Source organism: Chlamydotis macqueenii, chromosome 10, assembly GCF_036417535.1.
Source record: "Chlamydotis macqueenii isolate bChlMac1 chromosome 10, bChlMac1.mat, whole genome shotgun sequence".
Lineage (NCBI taxonomy): Eukaryota > Metazoa > Chordata > Aves > Otidiformes > Otididae > Chlamydotis > Chlamydotis macqueenii.
Window position 1 is genome coordinate 6,462,143 of NC_141565.1, and position 23,403 is coordinate 6,485,545.

The 23,403-nt window shown below is 43.6% G+C and overlaps 4 protein-coding genes and 3 non-coding genes across 14 annotated transcripts in view; 2 read left to right on the forward strand and 5 right to left on the reverse strand.

Annotated features, from left to right (window-relative positions):
• Positions 1-149: 149 nt before the first annotated feature.
• SPCS1 (signal peptidase complex subunit 1) lies at positions 150-2,273 on the reverse strand. The gene is made up of 4 exons (XM_010122572.2): positions 1,918-2,273; positions 1,208-1,267; positions 774-860; positions 150-348 (listed from the first exon to the last, which is right to left on the reverse strand). Exons 1-4 carry the CDS (start codon positions 2,260-2,262, stop codon positions 226-228), a joined length of 615 nt encoding a protein of 204 aa, XP_010120874.2. The 5' UTR covers positions 2,263-2,273; the 3' UTR covers positions 150-225.
• On the forward strand, positions 2,248-10,260 carry GLT8D1 (glycosyltransferase 8 domain containing 1). 5 transcript variants are annotated; one of them, XM_086755997.1, is made up of 10 exons: positions 2,248-2,378; positions 4,028-4,087; positions 4,193-4,291; positions 5,670-5,886; positions 6,538-6,655; positions 7,175-7,259; positions 7,494-7,606; positions 8,170-8,336; positions 8,516-8,628; positions 9,273-10,260. In XM_086755997.1, exons 2-10 carry the CDS (start codon positions 4,072-4,074, stop codon positions 9,461-9,463), a joined length of 1,119 nt encoding a protein of 372 aa, XP_086612123.1. In that variant the 5' UTR covers positions 2,248-2,378; positions 4,028-4,071; the 3' UTR covers positions 9,464-10,260. The 5 variants fall into 5 exon arrangements, with proteins under 5 accessions (XP_086612123.1, XP_086612127.1, XP_086612128.1 ...); XM_086755998.1 differs by lacking the exon at positions 2,248-2,378 and adding an exon at positions 2,707-2,809; XM_086756000.1 differs by lacking the exon at positions 2,248-2,378 and adding an exon at positions 2,867-3,236.
• A 1,405-nt stretch (positions 10,261-11,665) lies between these two features.
• Positions 11,666-21,721, reverse strand: GNL3 (G protein nucleolar 3). 2 transcript variants are annotated; one of them, XM_086755995.1, is made up of 15 exons: positions 21,489-21,721; positions 20,578-20,636; positions 19,995-20,132; positions 19,266-19,379; positions 19,005-19,088; positions 18,378-18,513; positions 17,382-17,485; positions 16,266-16,401; positions 15,657-15,744; positions 15,087-15,270; positions 14,283-14,425; positions 13,388-13,524; positions 12,635-12,852; positions 12,243-12,324; positions 11,666-12,161 (listed from the first exon to the last, which is right to left on the reverse strand). In XM_086755995.1, the coding sequence occupies exons 1-15, from the start codon at positions 21,682-21,684 to the stop codon at positions 12,073-12,075; spliced, it is 1,908 nt and encodes a 635-aa protein (XP_086612121.1). In that variant the 5' UTR covers positions 21,685-21,721; the 3' UTR covers positions 11,666-12,072. The 2 variants fall into 2 exon arrangements, with proteins under 2 accessions (XP_086612121.1, XP_086612122.1); XM_086755996.1 differs by lacking the exon at positions 21,489-21,721 and adding an exon at positions 20,963-21,092.
• On the reverse strand, positions 15,337-15,414 carry LOC147599495 (small nucleolar RNA SNORD69). Its single transcript, XR_015259621.1, has one exon. It is a non-coding gene; the product is annotated as a small nucleolar RNA SNORD69 (small nucleolar RNA).
• Positions 15,846-15,919, reverse strand: LOC147599496 (small nucleolar RNA SNORD19). The gene has a single exon (XR_015259620.1). It is a non-coding gene; the product is annotated as a small nucleolar RNA SNORD19 (small nucleolar RNA).
• On the reverse strand, positions 18,246-18,318 carry LOC147599497 (small nucleolar RNA SNORD19). Its single transcript, XR_015259619.1, has one exon. It is a non-coding gene; the product is annotated as a small nucleolar RNA SNORD19 (small nucleolar RNA).
• The window catches only part of PBRM1 (polybromo 1), a 62,009-nt gene continuing 59,737 nt past the window's right edge, over positions 21,132-23,403 (forward strand). The window contains exon 1 of one of the 3 annotated variants that reach the window (XM_086755980.1): positions 21,132-21,251. The gene's annotated coding sequence lies outside the window, so the exon portion shown is untranslated. Of the gene's footprint in view, positions 21,252-21,616; positions 21,730-23,403 lie in introns of those variants that run through there. The other 2 variants (XM_086755981.1, XM_086755982.1) reach the window with 2 other exon arrangements.

Below are 23,403 nucleotides of genomic sequence, written 5' to 3' on the forward strand. Positions count from 1 at the left end.
GTTCATCCCCCCCACCCCTGCCTTCCCTGTGACTCCACTTGAAACTCCAGGCAAAATTTAGAGAGCCTTCATGCTCTCTGCAGATCTTGGTGTACACGTGGTAGCATACAAAGTAGTAAGAAAAAAAACCCAAACACTACGCCAAGAAGTATGTCTCAGTGGAAATACATTTAACAAAACTGAACAAAGTAACAGCATGAAGAACCTTTTTTTTTTTTTTTTTTTTTAGCTTTTTGCATGTCTCTTTGGCTTTCTGTCTGCTGGCTTCTTTTCTTCTGCGCTCGACTCTTGGACAGGTAGCCACTTCAGAGGATTGCGGCGGTACATAGGCCACGGAGGGAGCGTTAGCTTAGAGAAAAGGAACAAAGTCAGAACGTGTAAACCAAGGTGCTAGGTAAGTGTTCTGTACAGCTTGTTAGGAAAATGTCATTCCCTAACTATTGTACCAATTAGTCTCTTAAGAAAGTTCATGCAATTCCATACTATAAAGATATATATATACACAGAGAGAGAGAGAGAGGTTACATTCTGACTGCAAGTAAGCATGACTAAAGGACCCCCACTCATGGAGGTCAGGAGGATGACAGCACCCACCCTGCAGAAGAAAAGGATGCCCCAGGGGTAACACCAGCATCCTGGCCCCTCTGACATTGCTGTGAAACCCTCCCATTATCTGGCAGCATAGATAAGTAACTGTAGCACCCCTTAATTTAATGATCATTTCAGGTTAAATAGTGCATGTATTTTCTCATTTGGGGAAAAAATAATCTTACCAAACACGATAAAGCAAATCCAGCCATAACTATGTAGACAGTCCACCCAAACTGTTCAGTGATGTATCCATAGATGAAACCAATTATCTAATAAATAAAAAAAAACCAAAACAACCCAACAAACTTTAAACAAAACCATTTTCCATGCTGTGATTAATTTGGGGGATGGGGGTAGAAGTTAAGTAGAAAAATACAGATTTTTGAAAACCCCAGTTCATACATCTTTCTAATCTTGTTTTAAAAATTGTAGGCTAACAATGAAAGTAAAAGATCGAAAGAAGAAAAGTCTTAATTTATGACAGCCTCTCTGATTTTGTCTAAAGCTTTTAGTGACCCAGTTAAGCCAAATAATCAGAAAAAGCCCTTGTTTGTAAGATCAGAAAACAAAATAAAGAAGTCCTTTATGTTATCACGTATAGTTCTAATATACTTACTGCAGAGACAAGAATGATTCCTTGAAAAATCTGTTCTGCTAATTTTTGGCCCTTGTAGTCCTGTGGAAAGAAATTTTTCTTTTTTTGTTAATGACCCAAAACATAGGCTACCAGTTAAACTCTTTCAGAGTAGAGCCTAGAGCTAGCTGACCACATGTTCTCAGCGTTTATGTTCACCTTTTAAACCAGACTGGAATTAATTTTCTTACACTGCCTGTATGTCAAGTACAAAATAATTAAGCTCTTAATTCACTTAACACCTACCCTGCAGTCTTGACCACATCATCTAAAAATGAAAGCAAATGCTGTCTGTTCAGGGTGAGTAATGCAAGTTCAAAATATCATTGCAGTTAACTTAATGTAAAAGCCATAACACCACACAAGAGGGCACATCCTTGAGAGGAGAGCTGTGTTTGCATGACTCCAGAAAACGCGGCTCTCGCTGAAAACACTTTGCCTTCTGACTGTGCATAGCGCAGACGGAAAAGTAGAGAGGGGTCTCCCCTACACAGCTGTGTACTGCCTTCATTTTACAGCACATTAAAGCTCGACTTTTCAGACCCCCAAAACTGAAATTACAGGGAGTGCCACTCCGCCAACAGCGCACGGAGCAAGGCGGATCGCTAAAACCCGCACGCAGCCGTCTCGCCAGTAGCGAGAAGGGGACGAGGGCCCGCGCACGGCCGGGCCTCCCGTGGCGGCTGCCCTACCATCTGCGTGGGGATGGAGCGGAAGATGTTCAGCATGGCGGCGGCGGCGAGCGGCGCCTCACGGTCCTGGTCCTGGTCCTGGTCCTGGTCCTCCTCGTCGGGGCCCTGCGAGGCGGCGGCGAGCTCGCTGCGCGGGCTCCGCTGCTCGGCGCGACTCCCACCGCGCTGCAGCGGCACCGGAAGGCGGCTGCTGAGCTGGCCGGAAACGCGTCCCTTTCGCTCCACCCCGTCCTCCGCCTGCCCGAGGTGGCAGTCTGCTGCCTCAGCCGTCGGCTCCGTGTCGCAGTCGCCCCGGGCCGTCGCCGCCCCGGGCCGCAGCCTGAGCCTCAGCCTCCCCTGCGGCATCGGTGTCCTGCGCCGCTACAGGCAACGGCCGGCGCCGCGCGGAGGGGGACGCTGTCTCCCCGGCAACGGCGGCTTCGAGCCGCAGGACCCTTGACTGAGGGGCCTTCAGCCAGCAGGTACGTGGCGTCCGCGGTGTAGCCTGTCTGAAATCGACGCTGGCTTGGCAGCCTGCGGACGGCCCTTGCCCACTCGAAGCTCCAGTTCTCCTCCTGAATTCGCCGGTAGCTGTCGCAGCCCCGCTAATGCAGCAAGGCGGGCGCGGCGCAGCCTTCGCGCCTCGCGGTCATCAGGCATCGCGGCGGACACCTGCGGCCCGCTAGGCGGCTGGTGGGTGGCGGGCGGCCGCGGGGGCGGCTCGCGCTGCCGAGGTGGCAGTTGGCGGCGGCGCGGGCGGGCGGTCGGCGAGGGGAACGGCGCGGGGGGCGCGTGTGTGTCTCGGCGGAGGAGAGCGGGGCTCCTGGGGTCCCCGCCTGGGCTGTGCCTCCCGCGGGCGGCGGCGGAGGAGCTGCGCGGGAGCCCCGCCGAGGCGGCGGGCCGAGGGAGCGCGGTCTGTGCCGTTGGGATGGGGGGAGGTGGGGTGCAGACCGTGCCCGGCTTAGCGCGCGTAAACCGCGCAGCTGAAACGGCAGCCGCGCAGCGAGGAGCGGGCGTTTGAGCGTGGCGCCGTGCGTTGGTGTTTGCACCGACGGCGGCTTCTGGGACAGTCGATGCAGAAGCGCTTTCGGCACAGGAGGGGCAGGAGCTGAACAGACGCGGACCGGGGAGCGTTGCAGCCGTTGTTTTACCGGGAGGCGTTGCGTTCTGCTCCTGTAACCCGGGGCTCCGTGTCCTGGCCCGTTTCGGTGGCGCTGTAGACCTGGCGCGCGGCTGTTGTTTCTTGTGCTCGGTAAATGTGTCTTCCCCCGGCGAGAAATGCAACGGCAGAAAGAAAACGGTTACGTCTGGCACGCGTAACAGTCACAACGTAGTTCGCGGTATTTTAATTCGGAGATTTTGCAAGTGTTTTATACTAAAACTGTCCCTGTTTCTTGAATTTTGCATGTTGTTACAATGCAACAGTTGTTACAATTCTCTCTTATTTGAGAGCTTCACGCTCCGTGATGCAGAGTTCTTGTTCTGATTTCACAATCAGATTTACCGTTAAATAATGAATAAGTGTGTTTGAGTTGCATCCCAAAACTGCTTGTTACCCCTTTCTGTAACATGATGGTAGTACTTTCTTTCACACTTTTGTGATATTTTGTGTGTGGTGAGACTTCAGCTGATATTCTTTTATATTTTCTGTAGATAACTTCATGGCTTTGAAAGTGTGTAATGCTATTTGTTAAAATTTTATAAACACTGTGTCCTGCCAAAATCTTGCAGTTAGTTAATGTATAATCATTTGCCTTATTGCTGGGATGCTTCCAGTTCAGATAGTTACATACATACATACATAATTTTCCAGATTCTTTTCAGATCACTTTTGATTGGCAGAATGAGTTTGGGTTTGTTTTTTTTTTTTTTTCCTGTCAGTGAATTAAGTAGTGAGCTCTGTATGTCTCCCTTTTTATCTCCAAGTTCCTCTTTAGATAGGTCATTGTAGCTACACCCTTACTGAGATACCATACTTGGTTATTAAAACGTGACATACAGCTCTGTCTTTTTAAGAGGAGGAAACATTCACTGCATTCAGAAGCCGTTTTGACACTCCTGGTGACAGTGTGCTATGCCTTGTGTAGGCATGCACTGGAGTAGGAAGTAACTGTATTTTTTTCTCTCGCAGGTTTGCGGGAACCTTGTGCTAATACATAAAATAACAAGAGAAAAATGACATTAAGGAAAGGTATGTGTATGTGGGTGTGGGTTTTTTTAAATGCCTTTTGTATTTTTCTGACTTTCTCAGTCTTTCTCTGGTTATATTGATAAACTTTTTCTTCTAAATTTTCAGTGAACATTTCCATCCTTACAGTGGCTATTGTCATATTTTTGCTAGTTCTTCATCACAACTTCCTAGGCCTCAGTGACTTCTTGAAAAGGGAATTGTCAGGTATGTTGGATTTTATTTTTTCTATTTATTTATTTGTTTTTAAGGTTAGTGGGAAAGCACATGCTCTGGCCAGACAGAAACCACCACATTGCTGAAATAATGCTTGTGATAATGATCAGTCATTTGCATAACAAGATATAATTTTGTACTCTCCTCTGATTAAATCTTTTCCTGTTCTCATACCCAAGAAACTTCAGCTTGATGGGCTTGTCTGTTCTTGCTGTCTTGTGACTTTTCTCAGTCAGGAAGCCAGGTGAGATAGCAATCAGGATTCCTTCTGGCTTTAAAAGTCATTAAGATACGATTCAGTTTACTTAGCAAAGCCTTTTCATTTCTGAGAATCTGCTTTTAAGAACTGCACCTGGTCCCACAGAGCTTCTCTGTGTCCCCATTGACTGCCAAGTCCCAGTTTGCTGCTCCTCGGAGCTATTGCTCCTGGGTAGCAGTTGTACAGGTGCTTCCCAACCGCAGTTCAATAGGAGCCTGACAGGTGTTAACAGGGATCAGTTGAAGTCAAAGCTCTTGAGCTCTGTCATCAGAAAAAGACAAACAGAAGCAGAAGCCCAGCTTTGTGAACAACAAAATATTGCCCACAAACTGCCCAGTCTCTGCTTGCTATGTTCCTCAAATTACCTCAAGTTATCGAATACGTGATAGTGTGGATCATGTGAAAGGTACCAGTGTTGTTATAACGAGTGCAGGTAGTGGGCAGTTTGCCAGCTTTACAGGTGATGTCATCTAGTAATAAATTTCAAGGCTGGTCTCCCAGTTTCCTATCCCTTGAGTATAATTATGGTTTCAGCTTAGATAATGTAGTGTGATCTGTGATGCCTGCAATAAACATGGGCTGTACTTAATGCCTTGATCTTCGGCAGGAGAAAATTTGCACCAGTGACTTTAATTCAGAATTTCTGTTTTCTTTACTGGTTCCTACCTAAGAGGGAGAGAAAGTAGAAGAAAAAGAGGGAAGGGTGATGTGGAGAAGACTAGAAGGTGGTTAGGCTAAATGGGAGCGAGAAGTCAGTGAGATTATAGGCATGGCAGAGGGGCCCAAAGGTAAGTGTGGCCTACTATCGTTGAAGCCTCATTTTAGTATCTTGTTGTGATATGCATGAATACGTGTGGTTAAACGTATGTAGTTTATTTATAAGTGTGATGTTTCCCTATTCATTAACATCTTGTATTCTCAACAGCAGGTGCTATATTTTAAGTGTTGATACTGGCGCGCTGTAATCCACACCCCAACTGAGACATCCAAGTGCTTGCATAGTAGAAATAATTGACAGTGTTGGGAATTTTAGCATGGTAATAATCATGGTGGTAATGTCTGTGTTTCATTTGCATAAAACAAGTATGTGATGCCATTTGTACTTCACAGATTCAAACTCGTTGGGACTTCAGCCTATAGATTTCATACGTGCAGTTCCCCCGAGGCCGGCAGATGAAAGAAACGATAAGGAGATTTCTGTGGTACTTGCAGCATCAGATGAGAGGCTTGGGGGTGCAATTGCAGCCATGAACAGTATTTACCGTAACACCCGATCCAACGTGGTTTTCCACATTGTTACTATGAATGATACTGTGGATCACTTGAGGTAATGATTTTTTTATTAGATTCCCACAATACTGTACAACTTAAGTATCTCTGAGAAGAGGAAGAGCTGACTTTCCCTGGAACTGCACTCCTATAAATTGTTTGCAGTCCTATCTGCTGCTGCTTACTGCAGCTTTTTGACAAGGCTTCTGTGGGGAGCCCTGGTCATTCCTTCTGGTAATGTTCCAGGGATAGAAAAGGGCCATCTTTTCCAGTGAGGTTATATCCAGCCAGCGGGGTTGGAGTTTGTTGGTGGAGGGATTGTAAAAGTTACTTTCTACATTTCATCTAAGCAATTCCAATGCTGGCAATGATGTTTCTCCATTTTTCTAGATTATTCTTTGATTCTTGTTTTTACCCACATCTGTTCACACTGATTTATTTTGGTGAAGAACCATATGTTTCTAATAAAATAAGAAGCAACCTCCTACCTTTCGTGTGTCACAGATGTGCAGGATGCTGATAGTCGACATGCCCCTGCAGTCATACAGGATGCCACTGACATCAGCTATAGCTTGCATTCTATACGTATGTTTGTTGGATAGGGAAGCAAGTGGCCAGATCACGATTTGTGTCACTCTCAATCAGATCTCTTGCATTTCATTTGATTTTGTCTCATTTAACAAAATCTGTACCTTTCTCCTGTTTGCAGGTTGTGGCTAAGTAACACTGCTCTGAAAAATCTGAAATACCGAATTTTGGATTTTGACCCTCGTGTCTTAGAAGGGAAAGTACCAGTGGATCCTCAAAAGGCAGACACCTTAAAACCAGTGAGGACAATGTTGATAACTTTTTGCAATTGTTAGTTAGTAACGATATATTTTGACTGACTTTTGGGTGCAACTAGAGACCAAAACCAAATCTGTTAGCATAGTAGAATATTTTATAATCAAATTCATGAATTTCAGCAAAAGTAAATTTCCAGATAGGGAGAAATGGATTTTAATATCTACATATGCATACCTAACATCATTTTTTGCCACTAGCTACAGTGAAACACAGCAGCTTGCATGTCAAGCATGCCAGCATCTCAGAGATACTACAGATACTTGTGGAAAAGTAAGAAATTCTAATGTAGACCAGTTTTAAAGTTAATTTATCAATGCACAAATTCACAGGAAATCAGAAACTGATGGAACCTGTTTATTTAAAATAACTTCTAGGATATTGCTGCCTATTTTACTTCCTTGATAGAAGTTGTCTTAGACGTTAGTGCCATAGATAAGTGCCAGGAGTATCAGTGAACTTCACATTTATTCTTCACTTCTCTTGCTTTCTTGTTTTCACAGTTAACCTTTGCAAGATTCTACCTGCCTGTTTTCGTACCTCATGCAGAGAAGGCCATCTATGTGGATGATGATGTAATAGTGCAAGGTATGGGACCTTTTCTTAGCCTTTTGCCCCTGGCCTTACGCTGAAGTCAGTATGTCATCTCTTAGAGTAAAAAAACACTTCTGCTTCAAGGAAAGACATAAAAACTTTGTAAATATTAATGAGTTGGATTAAACCGAGTGGTTTTATCTGCTGTAGCAATGGACTGAACAAAAAGTCACTCGTGCTTAATCAGGATTGCTTTTATTTTTTTCTGTGCTTACTTCAATTTTCCAGATGATATTCTTGAACTTTACAACACTCCATTGAAACCTGGACATGCAGCTGCATTTTCAGATGATTGTGACTCAACCACTAATAAAGTTGCTGTCCGTGGAGCAGGCAATCAGGTTAATTTTAATTCTAGTTCAGTGGTAACAATACTATAGATCTCAGGCTTTGGAGACACACATTGAGTTTTAGTGTTCTTGCAGGTTGACTTCTAAATACAATGAACCTAAAGGTGTGTGTGTCCCTACCCAAACCAATTTTCTCTGATGTTTGTGTCACAAATGACACCTGCAGCTTCTCTTTAGACACAGTAAAAGCACTTTGAGTTTTTGCTGTGCTTTACAATGAGAACAATTCCCATTATGGAACAGCAGGAGGTCTTAGAACATCAGAGGGAGAATTTTTCATTTGTGAGTGTATAAAAAGTACTTTTTCTGTGAGTGGTACCGTATTAATAATATGATATTGTAAAGAGCATGCAGCATTCCTTAAAATATGTAGTTTATATAATCATATTTAAAAAATGTTGGACCTCTTGAGTTTTCTTTCTCTTGTGTTAAAGGAAGGGGTATTTGCTTTAACAGCTTCAAGTTATGCTTGTCTGCTGGGAGTTGTGCAAAATTTTTCTTTAAATAGTAATTTGACCATATTTTAAGCTAATTTCTACCTCTTTTTTTTCCAGTATAATTACATTGGGTTTCTAGATTTCAAAAAAGAAACCATCCGAAAGCTTGCCATGAAAGCCAACACCTGCTCTTTCAATCCAGGAGTTTTTGTTGCCAATTTGACAGAATGGAAATTACAGAACATCACTAAGCAATTGGAGAACTGGATGGCACTTAATGTAGTGTAAGTACCCCCAAGCTGGAGGTGACAGTGGGTCAGGAATTGGGTTATGGTGATGGCATTTGTGAAATGAAGGACTGTGTATGTATCCATGGATTTCTGTCATGCAGCTGCAAGTGAAAATCAACTGACTTAGAGTCACATAAGGATCCCTTCAAACTTCTCTTCATCTTCTCTTCCAGAGAGGAACTTTACAGTAAGACTCTGGCTGGCAGCATCACGACACCTCCACTGCTAATTGTATTTTACAAGCAACATTCCAGTATTGATCCCATGTGGAATGTCCGGCATCTTGGTATGTATGAAACATTTGTGACGTTGCTCCCTCAATGTGTTTTTCCAGGTCTGTAGCTGGACACCTATTTGATGATGCAGCAAATGGATCCTTTTCTTTCCCTGCTGTATACCTTGTTCTTCAAGAAACTGCTTTGCAATACCATCTTGGGGCTTCTGGGCCTGATCCTCCATGTTGGTTTTTGAATTGCCAGGGGAATAGTTCTTGAACTGACTTACTCTCAAATTACTTCTCATTTTCCTTTTCTTTTTCCACATATATATTGTATCTGAACTCATCCTAGGTGTTTCCTCCAACATTGTTGAGAGGAACAGACATTCATGTCTTTTCTGCTACTGGTGAAACTCCAATGCCGGGAGAGCTGCCTTAGGTTTTGTTTCCAATGAACACTACGTACGCTGCTGAATGCATCTGGATGTTAAGGGAGTTCGGAAGTACTTGGAAGCTAAGGCAGTACATGAAAATAGATATGGAGACAGATCAAAGCGGCATTCAGTCGCACCTGATTTTTGCCTCCCACATCACCTCCTTTCTCCATAAATGACAAGATTTTGTTTAAATCCTTTGTTTTCAAGTTAAAATATTGCATGTTGGTGTTTCAGCTTCCTGTATTTCGGACACTAATGCTTCTTTTTCAATAAAAGGATCTAGTGCTGGAAGAAGGTACTCTCCTCAGTTTGTGAAAGCTGCCAAGCTGCTCCATTGGAATGGGCACTTCAAACCTTGGGGAAGAACAGCTTCATACGCTGAAGTGTGGGAGAAGTGGTATGTCCCTGACCCTACAGGCAAGTTCAGCCTGATCCGCAGACGTTCAGAAGCCTATGAAGCGAAGTAGAGCCAATTTTAATAACTGATGGCATTTTCTCAGGAAACTTCTGGAGCCAAGCAGAACTTTTTTTAAGCCAACTTCTATTTCAGAGCAGTAGTTGCCTTCTGGAGCACAAGGTGATGCATTTATTCAAGTGCAGCTCTGAAATGAACAGGTCCAAAGGAGACTCACTTCACTTGTGTGACAGAATACTCCATCAGCACTATAGAAAGCAAGGGAGGATCTCCACAAACTAGCACTTTTGTTAGTTCATTTCTGTCCGTTGTGCATTCTTCTGCTCTTTACTACAACTCTTCTAGAGGAGAATTGTTTTGTCAGCTACAGAAAGAAAGTTTCTAAGACCGAGATACAACTTCAGCTGGTGCTTGCACCATGCAAATCTTGCACAGCAATGTACTGTAATTAAGAGCTGCTTGGGTTTTGTTATGTCGTTTGGTTTTTTTTTTTCTTGTCCTGTGAAATAGTTTAATCAACAACCCTTTCTTGCATGAAATCTCTTCCCAACAATTTCTGTGTAAGTCTCTTGCAGATTTCTGCAAAATTTAATCTTTTTTTTTTTTGAAAGATGGATTTTCAAGTATTATTTCACTATGCAAAGTGGTTTTAACTGCCAGTGAACACTAGAACATTTTTTGTAAAGTGTTGTAGAAAGCTTTGTTCAAAAATAAAAGCTAATTTTAACATGTTGATTCAAACCTTAGGTAAATAGCCATCTGATTCCAGTCTTGATCTGATATATGAAGTGTTTCCTTTTGTACTTAAATACAGTAGCGAGTGATCAAAACTAAAGTAAATTAATCTCATCTTTGTGAAAACAATCTCATTCTAAAATTGTGCAAAATGTTTATTTGGGGGATATGTATGTGGGTGTATGAATTACAGATTAATTTTATTATTAAGTTCCTCATAGCTCTCTCAAGTGAGCATGGCTGTGCTATAGAAGGTTTTCCCACTGTGCCTTTCTCAGTCCTGCCCTTCAAACTCATCAAGCGAGATTCCTGTGACCTTTTGCAGCTGGCTGCCCACTGCTTTTCCTATAGGTAAGGGTTTTTTTCTTTGTTTGTTTTTTTTTTTTTAATAGTTGTAGTGTTAAGCAGTGGTTATTATTAGCCTATATATCCCAGCAGCTATTGTGCCAGCTATTCAATTTAATACAAGTTTGAACTCAAGCTGTCATTTTTATTGAATAATTCTGAAGAGTCCTCCATAGATGTTTAGACAGGGGGCTTTGTGTTAACGAAGTGATGGGCTCAGTGTTGCGTCATCTGAGATACAGGACAGCAGAGAGCTAAAGAGCTTGTTTGTGTGTACGAATATGGTTTTAGTACTGCGTTATGATTTAGAAAGATTTCCAACAGCTTGACTCATTGCAGTCACTGCCTATAGTTCTTTTTCTGTCACAGATGCTCATCTGTGGTTCGTTACCTATAGTTTCTTTTCCTGGGTTTTGATGAACCATTCTTGCCCTTGCAGTAGTTAGGAGGAATGAAGTAAGTTCAGTTAACAAACTTTGAAAGACTGTGCTAGGTCAGCTGACTCCAACTTAACTCTGACGAACAGGCTGTGTTTTAGCAGGCTTGAATAACTGCATGTGTCTGTGTCTGGACTTGATACTTCTTTAAGCTGCCTAGGAGGACTGTGCATCAACATACACTTAGGGAAAATACAACCATCTATTCAAGAAAAGAACACACAAATCAGACCTTTAAGAGGAGGAAAACACACATAGGAGGAAGATGATTGGTGTCAGGCAGTTATTCTAAATGCTTAATTCGTTGAGCAGTTGCAGGGTCTCTTGGTAACATGGCTACCCCAGTTCTGCTATAGGCTGAGGCCAGTACCGTCTCCCTACTGCCGCAGGACAACATTTTGCTTTATGGTTACCAGCTGTTACCACATATAATAGCTGTGGTCAGGAAATATGTCTTCTGTTGAAGAACACCCTAAGAACAAGAAGCTTGTTTCCCAGTGAAGACAATTTACTAATAACATAATCTCAGTTACCTTTCCCAGTGAAACTTCTCAATGTATAAAGCACTGCTTAGATAAAATACCTGTCTAGCGGAAATAAGTAGCATTTTCTAGCAAAGCTTTACATATGAAAGTTCTACAAGTTTTGCATAAGTATCCCAAAAACTTATTGACAAGTCACGCTCTCAGGGTAGTTTCTAATACTCTAGGAAAAACAAGGAGATTTTATGAAGGGAGGATGAAAACTTATCTTGAAATTTAATTGCTTGAACATCACTAGAATTAAACATTTCCATTGTTTTTTCAAAGAAAAGGTCAAAGGGTTTTTCCTTTTGAAACATATTTTTGTAAATCAAAGTGACTCAGTCTATTAGGAATTTTTTAAAATAGTTTTTTTTAATACAGGAAATGAGGTGTAGGACTTAAAAGCTGAATACAGTCACTTTCCTAGACATCTGGAACAATCAAGGGAGATACAATATTATATACATTATTTGACACAATCATAATTGTGAATGTTTGCAGCAGCTCTGGTATGCAGCAGCATTTCTCTAACTTCTGCCACAACCCAAGTCTTCATGTCTTCATGACATGTTCTGAAAGCCAGTAATAACTCTCCAAACGGTGTCTTCATACATAATTAGTTACACATAGTCTGTATTAAAATCATAGGCATCATCTTCATCTGCTGTCTTATCCAAGCTGAATGACAGTGAATTGGAATGTTCGCTTTCTGAGAAAAGAAAATAATGTGTTAGCAAAACCAATGCAAGTGCTAGAGACTATCCTTCAAGCCAGGGTTTTTAATACAGACCTGCTGTCTGCTTTTCTGAATTTGTAGGACTTGTTTGTAGTTTTCCAAGCTTTGCTTTGCTGGTGACCTGAACTTTGTTTTCCTAGAAGTCAGAGAAGTCAGACATGACTAATGAAGTCTCGTATACAAATGAAACCTTACAGAGACTGATGATAGTGTGGATGTGCCCTTGTATAGCTGGTCAGGAATACCCTGCCTCAGAACTGACTTGGAACAATGTTGTTTCCTTAATTAAGCAAAAATCCCAACCCTTATCTCCAGGAGAAAGACTTTTGATTAATCCTGGTGGCTCTACAGTGCCTACACATTCTCAGTGTACAGCGAGATACTGACTGGGTACTTGGTGTCAGGATCTAGACAGGTAGAAGCCACCTAATGAAACCCTGATTTACCTCTTTGACATCCTTTTCTTCTTCTTCCACATTGTCTTGATCATCATCACTTTCTGTGAAATCCTCCTCCTCTTCTTCTTCCTCCTCCTCCTCCTTGCTTGTTTCCATGTTTTCCCACTCTGATGCTTCCTCTATGACCTTATTTTCCTCTATTGTCCCATTTGTCATACCAGCTGACTGGAAAATGATGCTGCTTGCAGGACTGGGGTATTTTAAAGCTGAGAAAAACACAGGAAGTGTCTGTGAAGTCACTGTTAGACAGTACCAGATCTAATGCCTACCCCCTGAGAGGACAGCCCTTTTAGGTCGGGGCTAGAAAAAGACAGCCTTGCCTCCTCCCTTCCCAGAGGCAGCACTCCCACATAAGCAGTAGAACCAAGGACAATTCTCTGAAAATAGCTTTCCCCGAGGCATCTACAGAAGACTGCTAGGAGTGGAAAGACTGGGATTTGACTACAAATTCTACCGAGTAAAATGTATTTTGTTGGCCTAATTAGCCAATGTTTGTGCTTTTCAACGTTCTTTCCCCCTATTTCCTGTTTAGGAGGGTTAGGTCAGTTGAGCAGAAACTGAGAACTAGTAGGGGTACCTGTTCTGTTGCATCAGAATCCATTTCTTTCTTAAAAGGTTCATATTCACAGCATATTGGCAAAGTTGTCTCATAAACCCTAAGATGACTTCCATTCAAAATCTCCCATTAAAACTACTACTACTGCTCTTAATGGTAGCAGTGCATTACAGTAACAGTCCTACCTTGAACAGTGGTGGTGTTTTCTTCTTCTAGGTTCTTTAATTTAAAGCACTCCTGCATTTCAGTTATTTTGTCTTCTGTAAGATATGGTGGCAGTCTGTGAGATTCTGGAGGTTGTGAGTGGTAGCTTATTTTAGCGCTGGAAAAATAAAATGTCAGCATTAAAAAATAATCAAAGATAACACAGTTAGATCACTGTATTTAAAAATAAAACCCAGAGCACAAACCTCACAAACTCCTCAAACTAACTATTAGTTTAATATCATCTGTTGAACAGCAGTTAAATAGCTATTTAAATTTGACTCTGAAGTTGTCGATAATAGTATTAAGTGGATAGCCCACTCCTGAAAGGAAAAAGAAATAGTATACTTTCTCACCACAGATCATCTGCCTGTAAAATCATGCGCTGTAAAAGCAGCTGAACTACTTGAGCAAGGGACACAGTCATACTCAATTATTGATTCTGAGTGACCTTTATTCCCACCCTCAGAATATAGGAACCACTATAAATTTCCACAGAAAACTTGCCATAACTTTTCCTGTCTGAAAAGAGGACTACATGGACTCAGTATCTAAGAGGAGGGCAAATTCCCCTAACAGAGTTATAACAGAAGTCAGCAAACTGGCTATGGAGTAATGGGCAACATACTTTGACTCTTTCCATGTATCCTTCACTACTTCAGAAAATTACCTGTGAAAAATATTCTCTAAATCTGTTAGCCAATCCAGTACTCTACCAAAGTAAAACATGAGAAAGAAAGAAAGAAAAAAAAAAAAAAAAGGCGGGGGGGGTGGGGAAAGCTGCCTCTCCTTTCTCAGGACTCAGAGCTTCTGTTGTGCTGGATTAACAATGTGAAAAAGGTGAGCAGCATAAAGCAAAATTCACAGCATACATACCCTGTCCAGTCACAAAGTAGCAATTTAGATACATTCTCTATGTCGGGAACACCTCCCTTTTTCAGCATACCCCTTCTCTGAGCAAGTAAAGTTAAAAACTCTTCCGTGTTCCTGAAATCTGGGATACTATAGTGCATCATTACCTAGTGCAAAAGAAAATGGTGCATTCAGAAAGAGATACCGCTTTTTCTCTTAGTTTCAGGAATAAAAGAGCAAATCAAATTGGGTTACAATGAGGACGAACAGGTATGTGAAAAGCCATTTTTTCTTTTGCGTGTGGAAGTAAACATTACAAAGCAAAATGCCTACTTCAGCAGCAAATGCCTCCGCCATTCACCCATACTAGTGGTTGTATAGAGACAGCAGGCTGGTTTATGAAAAAAGTTCTCAGTGAATGGAATGGGCATTAGGCTTAGGTTAATCTACTTGAAACTAGAGTGAGATCAGAGTTGGATCTGAGGTCTTCACTGTAATAATAGGAAGCAGTCAGAATATCTTCATTTTTCACTCTGTGATACTGTGATGAGATCTTAAAAGCAGTTGTGTTTTTGGTTTTTTTTTTAGCAGAAAAAGTTATTAGGAAAACAGACTCTGGTTGACAGGATCCTAGCATGCTGCGTTTCTGTTTTCCATTTGTAAGGATGAAAGATTACACTTAGTCTTGGAAACACTAGCCAGAGTTTGCCAGTCTGTATAGTTAGGGGAAAGCAGTGCAAAAGCTACCAGAACACGTTGAAGTGAAACAAACTTTGGTTACTGGCCTAATCAAATGCAGTGAGAGATGTGGAAAAAGATGGAACTCACCTGCTGTTTACTGCTGTGATTTAGAATGGCATCTATTCCTTCAAGCACATCTGCTGAGCCTGATTCTTCTGTGTCTATGATACTTCTCAAGGCCAGAGCCAGGGCATTGTTGGAAGGATCTGCAATTATACTTGGACTGTCTAACATCTTTGTCTGCTTATCAATGTGCACAATTTGCATAGACCTATTCAGAGAGAAATGCACTGTGAGTAGATAATTAGCAAAAGACTGGTAATGGTGAGGGATGCAAGACACAAAGCTCAGTGTTGGATTGAATGCACCTCATACAGAGTCGGTTTCAGTGCTTTCTCATCATATGCTTTGCATAGGACAGAAATCTAAGTGTACAAGAAGAGCAAATTTATGCACTGTGTTTCCTCCTGACAGTTTGCACCATGCAGATCAATATCTTTCATCCTAGCACACTGAAATGTGCATTTAAAACTGCACGCAGGGGCATACTTAGCCTGGAAATGGTATGATGGAAATCGTACCCAAACAACAAACTCAAGGTAATGGGAACACAATAACAAACAGGGAAATGAACAGCTTTTATCAGACTCAGCTTACTTGGTAACACCTCTTGCTAGGCCAACATTGCAAGCACGAACTCCTTTAAGGCTGTTGATTATGCTGCTCTTTCCCACATTAGGGAAACCTGAAGAAAACCACATAAATTCCTGTAAGTTAAATAGGAAAATTCAGCTGACGTAACACTGATCAAAACTACTTCTTCTAGGTGTCTTTGGTAAAGTACATCTTCAGTGTGAGATCAGAGTTGGATCTGAAGTCTTCACTACAGAAGTAAGACAAAGTCTGTATCCTCATTTCTCACACTGGTAACACTGAATGTAAGAGCACAACGCTTATCAGATATGAAGAAGGCAGTGCAAGCTGCACGGTATGTAACCTGCTTCTCTCGTTTCCCTCAGCTGGTGAATCGGCTAAGGCCTCCCTCAATGTGCTTTCCACAGATCACATACACTGCATGCATCTAAGTGCAACACAGATCGCTGCCAACTCGAGTACTACAATAGTGAGTCTCAGATGAAAGTAAGAACAGTGACTAGAAAGCCCAAAAGCAAGTAATGTGTTAGTTGTTTTACCCAATTTATAATACAGGATACCAAAGCCTTATGGGAAGAGAAGAAAATTCCTTGTGTCTCTCCAAAAGCTTACCTACTACTCCAACCTGAATGACTTTGTTCTGAGTCTTGCCGTAATCTTGAAGAAGTTTCAAAAGGCATTTGCTTCCAAAACATTCACTGGTTCTTGATAAATCAACACGTCCACGTCTTTTTGTGGGCTGTTCCTGCTACAGGATTCAAAGGGAAAAAAAATCCCCATGGTCAGGGCGGAAGATAAATACGTATGCTAAGATTTATTTATCTACTGTAATGTTTCCATTCCTGCCCTCCATTAGATGATGTTACTGTGTTGTTCTAAACAGAAGGAATTAGTTGAATAAGAAATTGGCTAATCAGTTAAGTGACAGTAAGAAAGGCAGCCATCAACTACTGAGAGAAAAAGGAATGTGAACTGACGTAGAGGGCTTGTGATTTGAGTTCAGGCTGTGTTGCAGATTTGTTGTGTGACCATAAAATAACCATGTACATTCAGATAGTGTAATCCTTAAATTGGCAAAGTCACTCAAAAGACTTCAATTTTTTTATTTATTTATTTTTTTTTTAAGGATTTAAAAACCTGCTCTCCGCATGCCAGTTTCTGCACCATTTCACAGGAGAGTCTATTTCACTATGCTGTTAGCCGGGTTAAAGACATGTGAAGCATTATGTATTAATAGATGTACGACTCAAACAAATATCTTCAAAGAGTTTAGACTAGGACACAGGGAGCTAAGCCCTTTATACTCCTCATGAAATAATATCAGGTGCTACCTTTACTGATGGAAACAGTAAGGAGGAATGCAGTACAGCCTGCACCACTTTACCTACAAAACAATTCAGATATAACTGGTGCAACCGTTGCTATGTAGAAGACGAAAAATTTCTCTTCTTCCCCTCACGGTTGTTCTTACAGTAAAAAAAAAAAAGACTTGCTTTTACTCTAGTCCAGCATCCTGGGCACAAATAACAATACATATTTCAACAGCAAGAATTCTCCCGCTGACTAAGCTTTGAGGTACAAAGTGCGAAGGCGTATCCATCAGTGAGTATAATCGAACAAGGGGAAAAGGAATTTTAACGAACAAGAGTTCCCATTTCCCAACATCTTTCAACATGTGTGGCTGCAAACACATAGGACTTAGCATGAGACAGCCTGTAGTGCTCTTACCATCGTCTTGTCCTTCATCAGTGTTGCCGATTTAAAAGCAACTGTTGGAAACTCCTTCTTCAAATAATTCAACCATTTCTCCAAGTTCTCCTTTGGCACTAAATCTGGAAAAAAAGAGCACAGTCCTTTCACTCTTGTAATCTTAAATATCCCTGTGTGGAGGAAATCTAATGTGGAATCAGGAACCAGGCTGTATTGTGTCCATTTACTATGTTTCTTTACGACAAGTAATGTTTGGCTGAAAACTCTAGTACAGTACTTGGTGTGTTCCCCAGAAGCACCTCATGTTGCAAGTTTTAGTCTTTATTTTCTGCCTCAAGCAGAACATACCACAGTTACATTTCTGGCCCCTCTATCAGGTTTTTAATGCTAAGGTCTTGCTGGGAGACTTTGTATGGTGCAGAGAGTGATGTTCTGTGAGATGTTATCCCTGCAAAGGCTACTCTAGTACAAAGTTCCCTTTGGTCTTGCTGTTGTCTCTTGGTATTTCCTTTTCTTTTTTTTTTTTGCTGCTAACCCAGTAATGTCCAGCCTTTTTAGCTGGTTTCACCTGCTTTTGTGTGGATTCTTTCATACAGCACCAGAAGAGAGGAAATACCTCCTAAAGCAAAATTTCAAATGCAACTATTGCATTGATTTGCTTATCTTTAACTCAACCATTGCCTCAGTGGGGACCTCTGCCTACTCGCCTACATACACAGAAATGTTAAGAACTGTAAGATCTTTAACTTCTGTCAGATTTGTCTGAAACTGGCCAATGCTCTCAGAAGTTATTGCAAAAGAAAGGAGCTAATGTGCATTTACCTGTGGTGTTTTCTTAACATACTAAACTAAAGGGTGGAGGAAATATGACCCCTTCAGTAGGGCAGCGAGCTCAGAGTTGGATCTTATGTCTTCAGCGGAATCTCAGATTCCTTTAAAATCTTCTTCATAGCTCACCTACCACAGAACCACACAGTGACCAAGCAATACTTCAAGAAAACTTCTGCTTCTTACCAATTTTGTTCAGAACCAACAGGAGCTTTTTGCCTCCTCCAGAGCAAGTTACAGCTTGCTCCAGCTGAGGACACCGGCAGCCCATTGGATCTCTTGCATCTAAAACCTCAAGAACCACATCTGAGGCCTCAATCACCTAGGTTAGAAAAAAAGAGAGAAGACTCTCAAATCAGACATGACAGACCATTTGACAGATGACAATGCTGGAATAGCTGTGGCTTACAACAGTTACTGTGGAACTTCACAGAATCATTGGTGAGGTTTTGTAAGACCCTTCTTGTTCGATGTCCTTTCTTCTGAACAACCAGAAAGCTGAAGCAATTTTCATCTTTTTCCCCCAAAGCCAAGAAATCCTTAGACACTAGTACCTCATTACTACAAGAGCTCTCTGATCACTTGGTATGTACTGACATTGGCCCAAGAAGTCTAAGGCTTCAAAGTGCTGGATGTCTCAGTAGCTCACACCAGACAAGACTGAAACCCTCAGTTTCTGGCACAAAATCCCTTACTTCAGTGTGAAGTTTATCACAAGCAACCTGTATACTCTCTAGCAGCTGTACAGTAAATAACAAGTGGTCTCATTGCTGACTCCCAGCAAATTATATAAAAATAGTCGACGCGTCTCACCTTCTTGAGCTCCCTGCAAAATGATTTCTTTGAATTTTTATCCAGCAGTTTGTTAGGCTTTGCTTTAGATTTGCCAGAGGATTCCTGAATGCAAATAAAAATGGAGGAGAATGATTTAACTGAGAATTGCTATATTATACTTGCGTGCATATGCAGCACTAAAATGTAACATGTAACATACTGCTTAAGAAGATGTAGTTTCAGGATGACTTTTACTGCTTTTATAAGCTTCAAAGAATCAAAATCATAGCAGACACCTACCTTACCCTCTGCTTTTTCCTTGACTTTGGCTGCATTCTTTTTAGCTTCAAGCTTTCTCTTCTTTTCGTGTTCTTTCTGTCTGTTGAGCTTCTGCTTTTGTTTTAGTTCTTCAAGCTGATTGCAGACAAAAAAACCAAAGTTGGTGAGGAAGACTGTTCCATCTCCCCATTTACTTACTTCTGACCAAAGTTCCTGAGACAGCTTAGTTAGAAGTCATGGGTGTCCAAGTGACACTAGGAACTTTTTTGTATCCTACTCTGAAAAGAATACCGTTGCCTTCAATTGTCTCAAAACTAGAGGCAATAACATCCATTAGCTAGACCCCAAAATAACAGCTGTGCAGCTGGCCCTGCTCAGCAGCTGGGTGCTGCTCTCATGTCACAGTGCTCCACACTGCAGACAGCAGATCTTTATTTTCTATATAATCACATAATGCCAAGACCTAACTTTTAGCATTCTGATGTATCTTAGCATCACAGGCAATTTGGATTACATTAGAAATTACACTTCCAGCATGTTTATAGACACAGTGATGAAATGAAGGTTAAATATAAAAGAGCAAATTGTTACACATTGTATAATGCTGGAAAAAAATCTATTATTTCTCCAAAGTACACGTCTACTAGGACAATTTGCTATGATTGTGCCTCTGGGAGTGCACACGCATACACACAAAGCTTTCTTAAAGATAAGAATAGTCTCAATTCTTTACCACAGATTGTATTTTACCCTCTGCTTTCTTTGCTCTGCTTCCCGTAGAAGTTCTTCCCTAAATGGTGCAGCACTGGGAACGCCTGGATCTTTCTTGGGCTTTTTGCGTCCACGTTTTTTGGCCTCCTTCCTGACTTTTCGGTGGTGTTCTCTGATCTGAAGACAGGAACAAGAATATTTTCTCAGTCTAAGGCCAAAAAAAAGGCATGTCTCCCTTCAGTTTACAGATACAGAGTAAAAAATGGTATGTTTCTGACATTAGATTGAAGTGTTTCGATTGCATAACATCTCATCATAAAGCTACTTTAACATACTGGCCCAAAATAATGCAAAATGTAATGATGTAAAAACCCTCCACTCCTTTCTACATCGTCCTTCGGCCAATGGTAACTGGAAAGCAAATTTCTCACCACAGCCCAGACTCTTAACATTCAATATAAAGTCCTTACTGTGTGCATGTACACATAGAACATGCTTCTGTAGTAATACATAAAATACGGTTTTAGCGCTAAACCAGTTAGCAATCAGCTTTAGTTAGAGACAGACACCCCCACGCTGGGCGGGGCAGGGGCAGCCCGGCCCGCAGCCCGCCGGGACTCACCTTCTTCTGGATCTTGTACCGCTTGTGGCAGGTCAGCCTCTTGCTGGCCTTCTTCAGCTCTGCAAGGCAGCGCGCCCGTCAGCGCCGGCTCCTGGCGGCCCGCCCGCCTCCGGGGACGGCCCCGCCGCTCACAGGCGCCCCGGCAAGCGGCCGAGCGCCCATCGCCTCCCCCGTTCCCTCGACCCCGGGTGTCCGATTCCCCCCGCCGCCGCCGTTCGCTCGGCCACGGGAGGCCACCCCCCCCCCGTCGCCCAGCCCGCCGCCATTCCCCCGGGCCGCCGCTCGCCCCCGCCATTCTCTCGCCTCGGAGAGCTCGCCGGCCATCGTGCCCGAGGCCCGCCCCCACCCGCCGCCCCGGCTCCCGCCGCTCCCGCCCGCCGCTCACTGGGCCGCTTCATGGCGCCGCGCTCGCCCGCAGCCCCACGTGGAAGCTCGCGCTCCTTCCTCCTCCCGCCGGCGGGCGCTGCCGTAAAGCGAAGCGGCCCTTCCGCGCCGGAGGTGTCGCGCGGGCTTGGCGCGTTTGGCGGCCGGGAGGGCTTTGCGGCAGCGGCGGGCTCGGCGGTACGGAGCGGCGGGCGGTACCGACGCCGACGGCACCAGCAGCAGCGGTGGCGGGGCGGGCGGCGGAGGGCGAGTGCGGCCGCGGCTGTCGGAGGCGGAGCGGAGCCGGCTGGGTGAGCGGCGCGGCGCCGGGGTCGCGCAGGCGGGGCGGCGGGCCGAAGCCAGGAGGCCGCTGCCTCCCTTTGTGTGGCCGCCGTGGGGAGGCAGCGCCGCCCGGCCGCGCAGCAGCTCCGCCACGGCGGGCCCCGCGCCGGGCCCGGGGGCGCCGAGCCCCTCCGCCGCCTTCTGTCACCTCCCCCGTCCCCACCTCCCGCGGCGGCCCTGGCCCCCGCGCTGTCGCTGTCCCGCACCCGCGTCCCGACCTCGGCCCTCCCCGCTGTGCCCCCCAGCGCCCCATCCCGTCACCGGGCCGAGCTCGCAGCGCTGACAACCGACGGCCGGCGGCGGCGGCGCAACCGCTCCCCGGGCCTGTGGAGCGCGGCCCGGGGGACGGGAGCGCGTCCTGCGCGGTGCAGGTGGCAGCGCGGGGCGGGCGGGGGGCGTCATCCTGTCAGGCTGTGAGGGCACGGGTGGCCTGCTGCCCGAAAAGGTGTTTTTCTTTGTCTCTTTCTTCTTTGGCCAACACCGCATAAACCGGGCAGGGTGCGAGCCGGGTGCCTGCAGGGGCGCGCCTGCGGGACAGTTTGGGGAGATGATGATGTTTTGCCTCTTTGTTTCTAGTCCCAGTGTTGATAAAACGATCGGTGTGCTGTGCCTTTTGCTTCTTCTCCGGCTTTTGTAGCATCTGGTTGCTGCCATTCCCCTTTTCATGTGTTGTAACTGGATTCAGTGTGATCAGTAAGCGGGGGAAATGCTGGCTGTGTTTCCCTCCCTTGTTCCGTTTGCTAAATTTGCCGTGGTTTAGTGAGCAGTTCTGTTGGAACATGAGAGGTCCTGATAACGATTAAATACTTTCCATGATATCTCTTGGCTTTTAGCTTTTTTTCTACTTGGAGGCAGAAAAGGAAATATGTGCTAGAACCTCACTGGCTTGTTTTAAGTGTGTTATCTGAAGTGCGTGTGAAAACAGTTCATTTGGTGAGGTTAAACTGGGTAATACTTGTGGTGATCAGTCTAGTACAGCTTTCAGAAGAGGCAGCTTTCCACCTGTTGTGTATCTATCAGTAAAATGTGTATCGTAGTAATGGCCAAAGCGTTTCTTATGGTTATGTGTCATTTTTATGGGCTACGTGAGCAGTTGTTAAGAAGATGCCTAAGCTCCTGTTTCACAGGAGACGGGTTGTTCGTAGCGGTGGAGATTCTTGGTGCAGCTGTTGAGACACTTGTGAGCTAGGAGTTATGTTGCAGAAGAAAGTCTAGGAGTCATGTTCTTAAGAAAACAGAATACATTTCTGTGCGCAGGAGGATTATCTGTGTTTATGAGCATGGAGATCTAGAGAGAAGTTTGCATTTTGGAGCCTGACATTTGGTAGGGGTTTTATGTAAGCAGTTGTCTCGCTGAGTATTCATGATGTTCAGACTGTGATAATGGTTTTGGAGGCTGTGTACAGAATGGCCAAGTGTCTTGATTGTACAAGTGTACGCCAGTGTCTGCATATGACTGAGAGCCACAGCGTACGTGCCTCAGACAATGGCCGTGGAAAAGCCTGTATGCAGTTTGCAGGCAGGTGCTAGTTGGGGGCTGTCCAAATCTTTATTTCAGGATGGGATTGGACTGAGTGTACTTTTGAGATCCTGGGTGAACCAGAATTATTGATTCCAGTAGTCTCTCCTGCCTTTTTTCACAAGCAAGAACTTGTGTTTTCTAGCAGCCTCTGCATCAGCACGCGCCTAGTGTTAGCCATTTGCCACTGTAGCTCTCAGATAAAAGTTGAAGGCAGTGCTAAAAGCGACAGGCTGGCTGTCCGCTCCTGAGGTGAACTGCCTGCTGATAAAGCACCAAGTTTCTCTGTATGTGTGTGTTTATGAAAATGTTGCAGAATATTTAATAGGAAAACAATCTGTCTGGGGTTTGGTTGAAGACAGTAGTTTCATGAACTAAATAGAAGCAATCAAGCAATCATTTTACCATAAAATGGTTCTGTACATTTCATGTGCAATTTCTGAAAAAAAAACCCCAGACATGGAGACTGCTTAGAAATCGAAATGGGTATATCTTTGGTGAACCCGTATGGCTGGATACTTAATGTTGCTTGCTTATGAGGTTAAAAATCCCCTCTGAAGACTGATAGAGGTACATCATCATTAGCGAGTCTATTAAAGGTT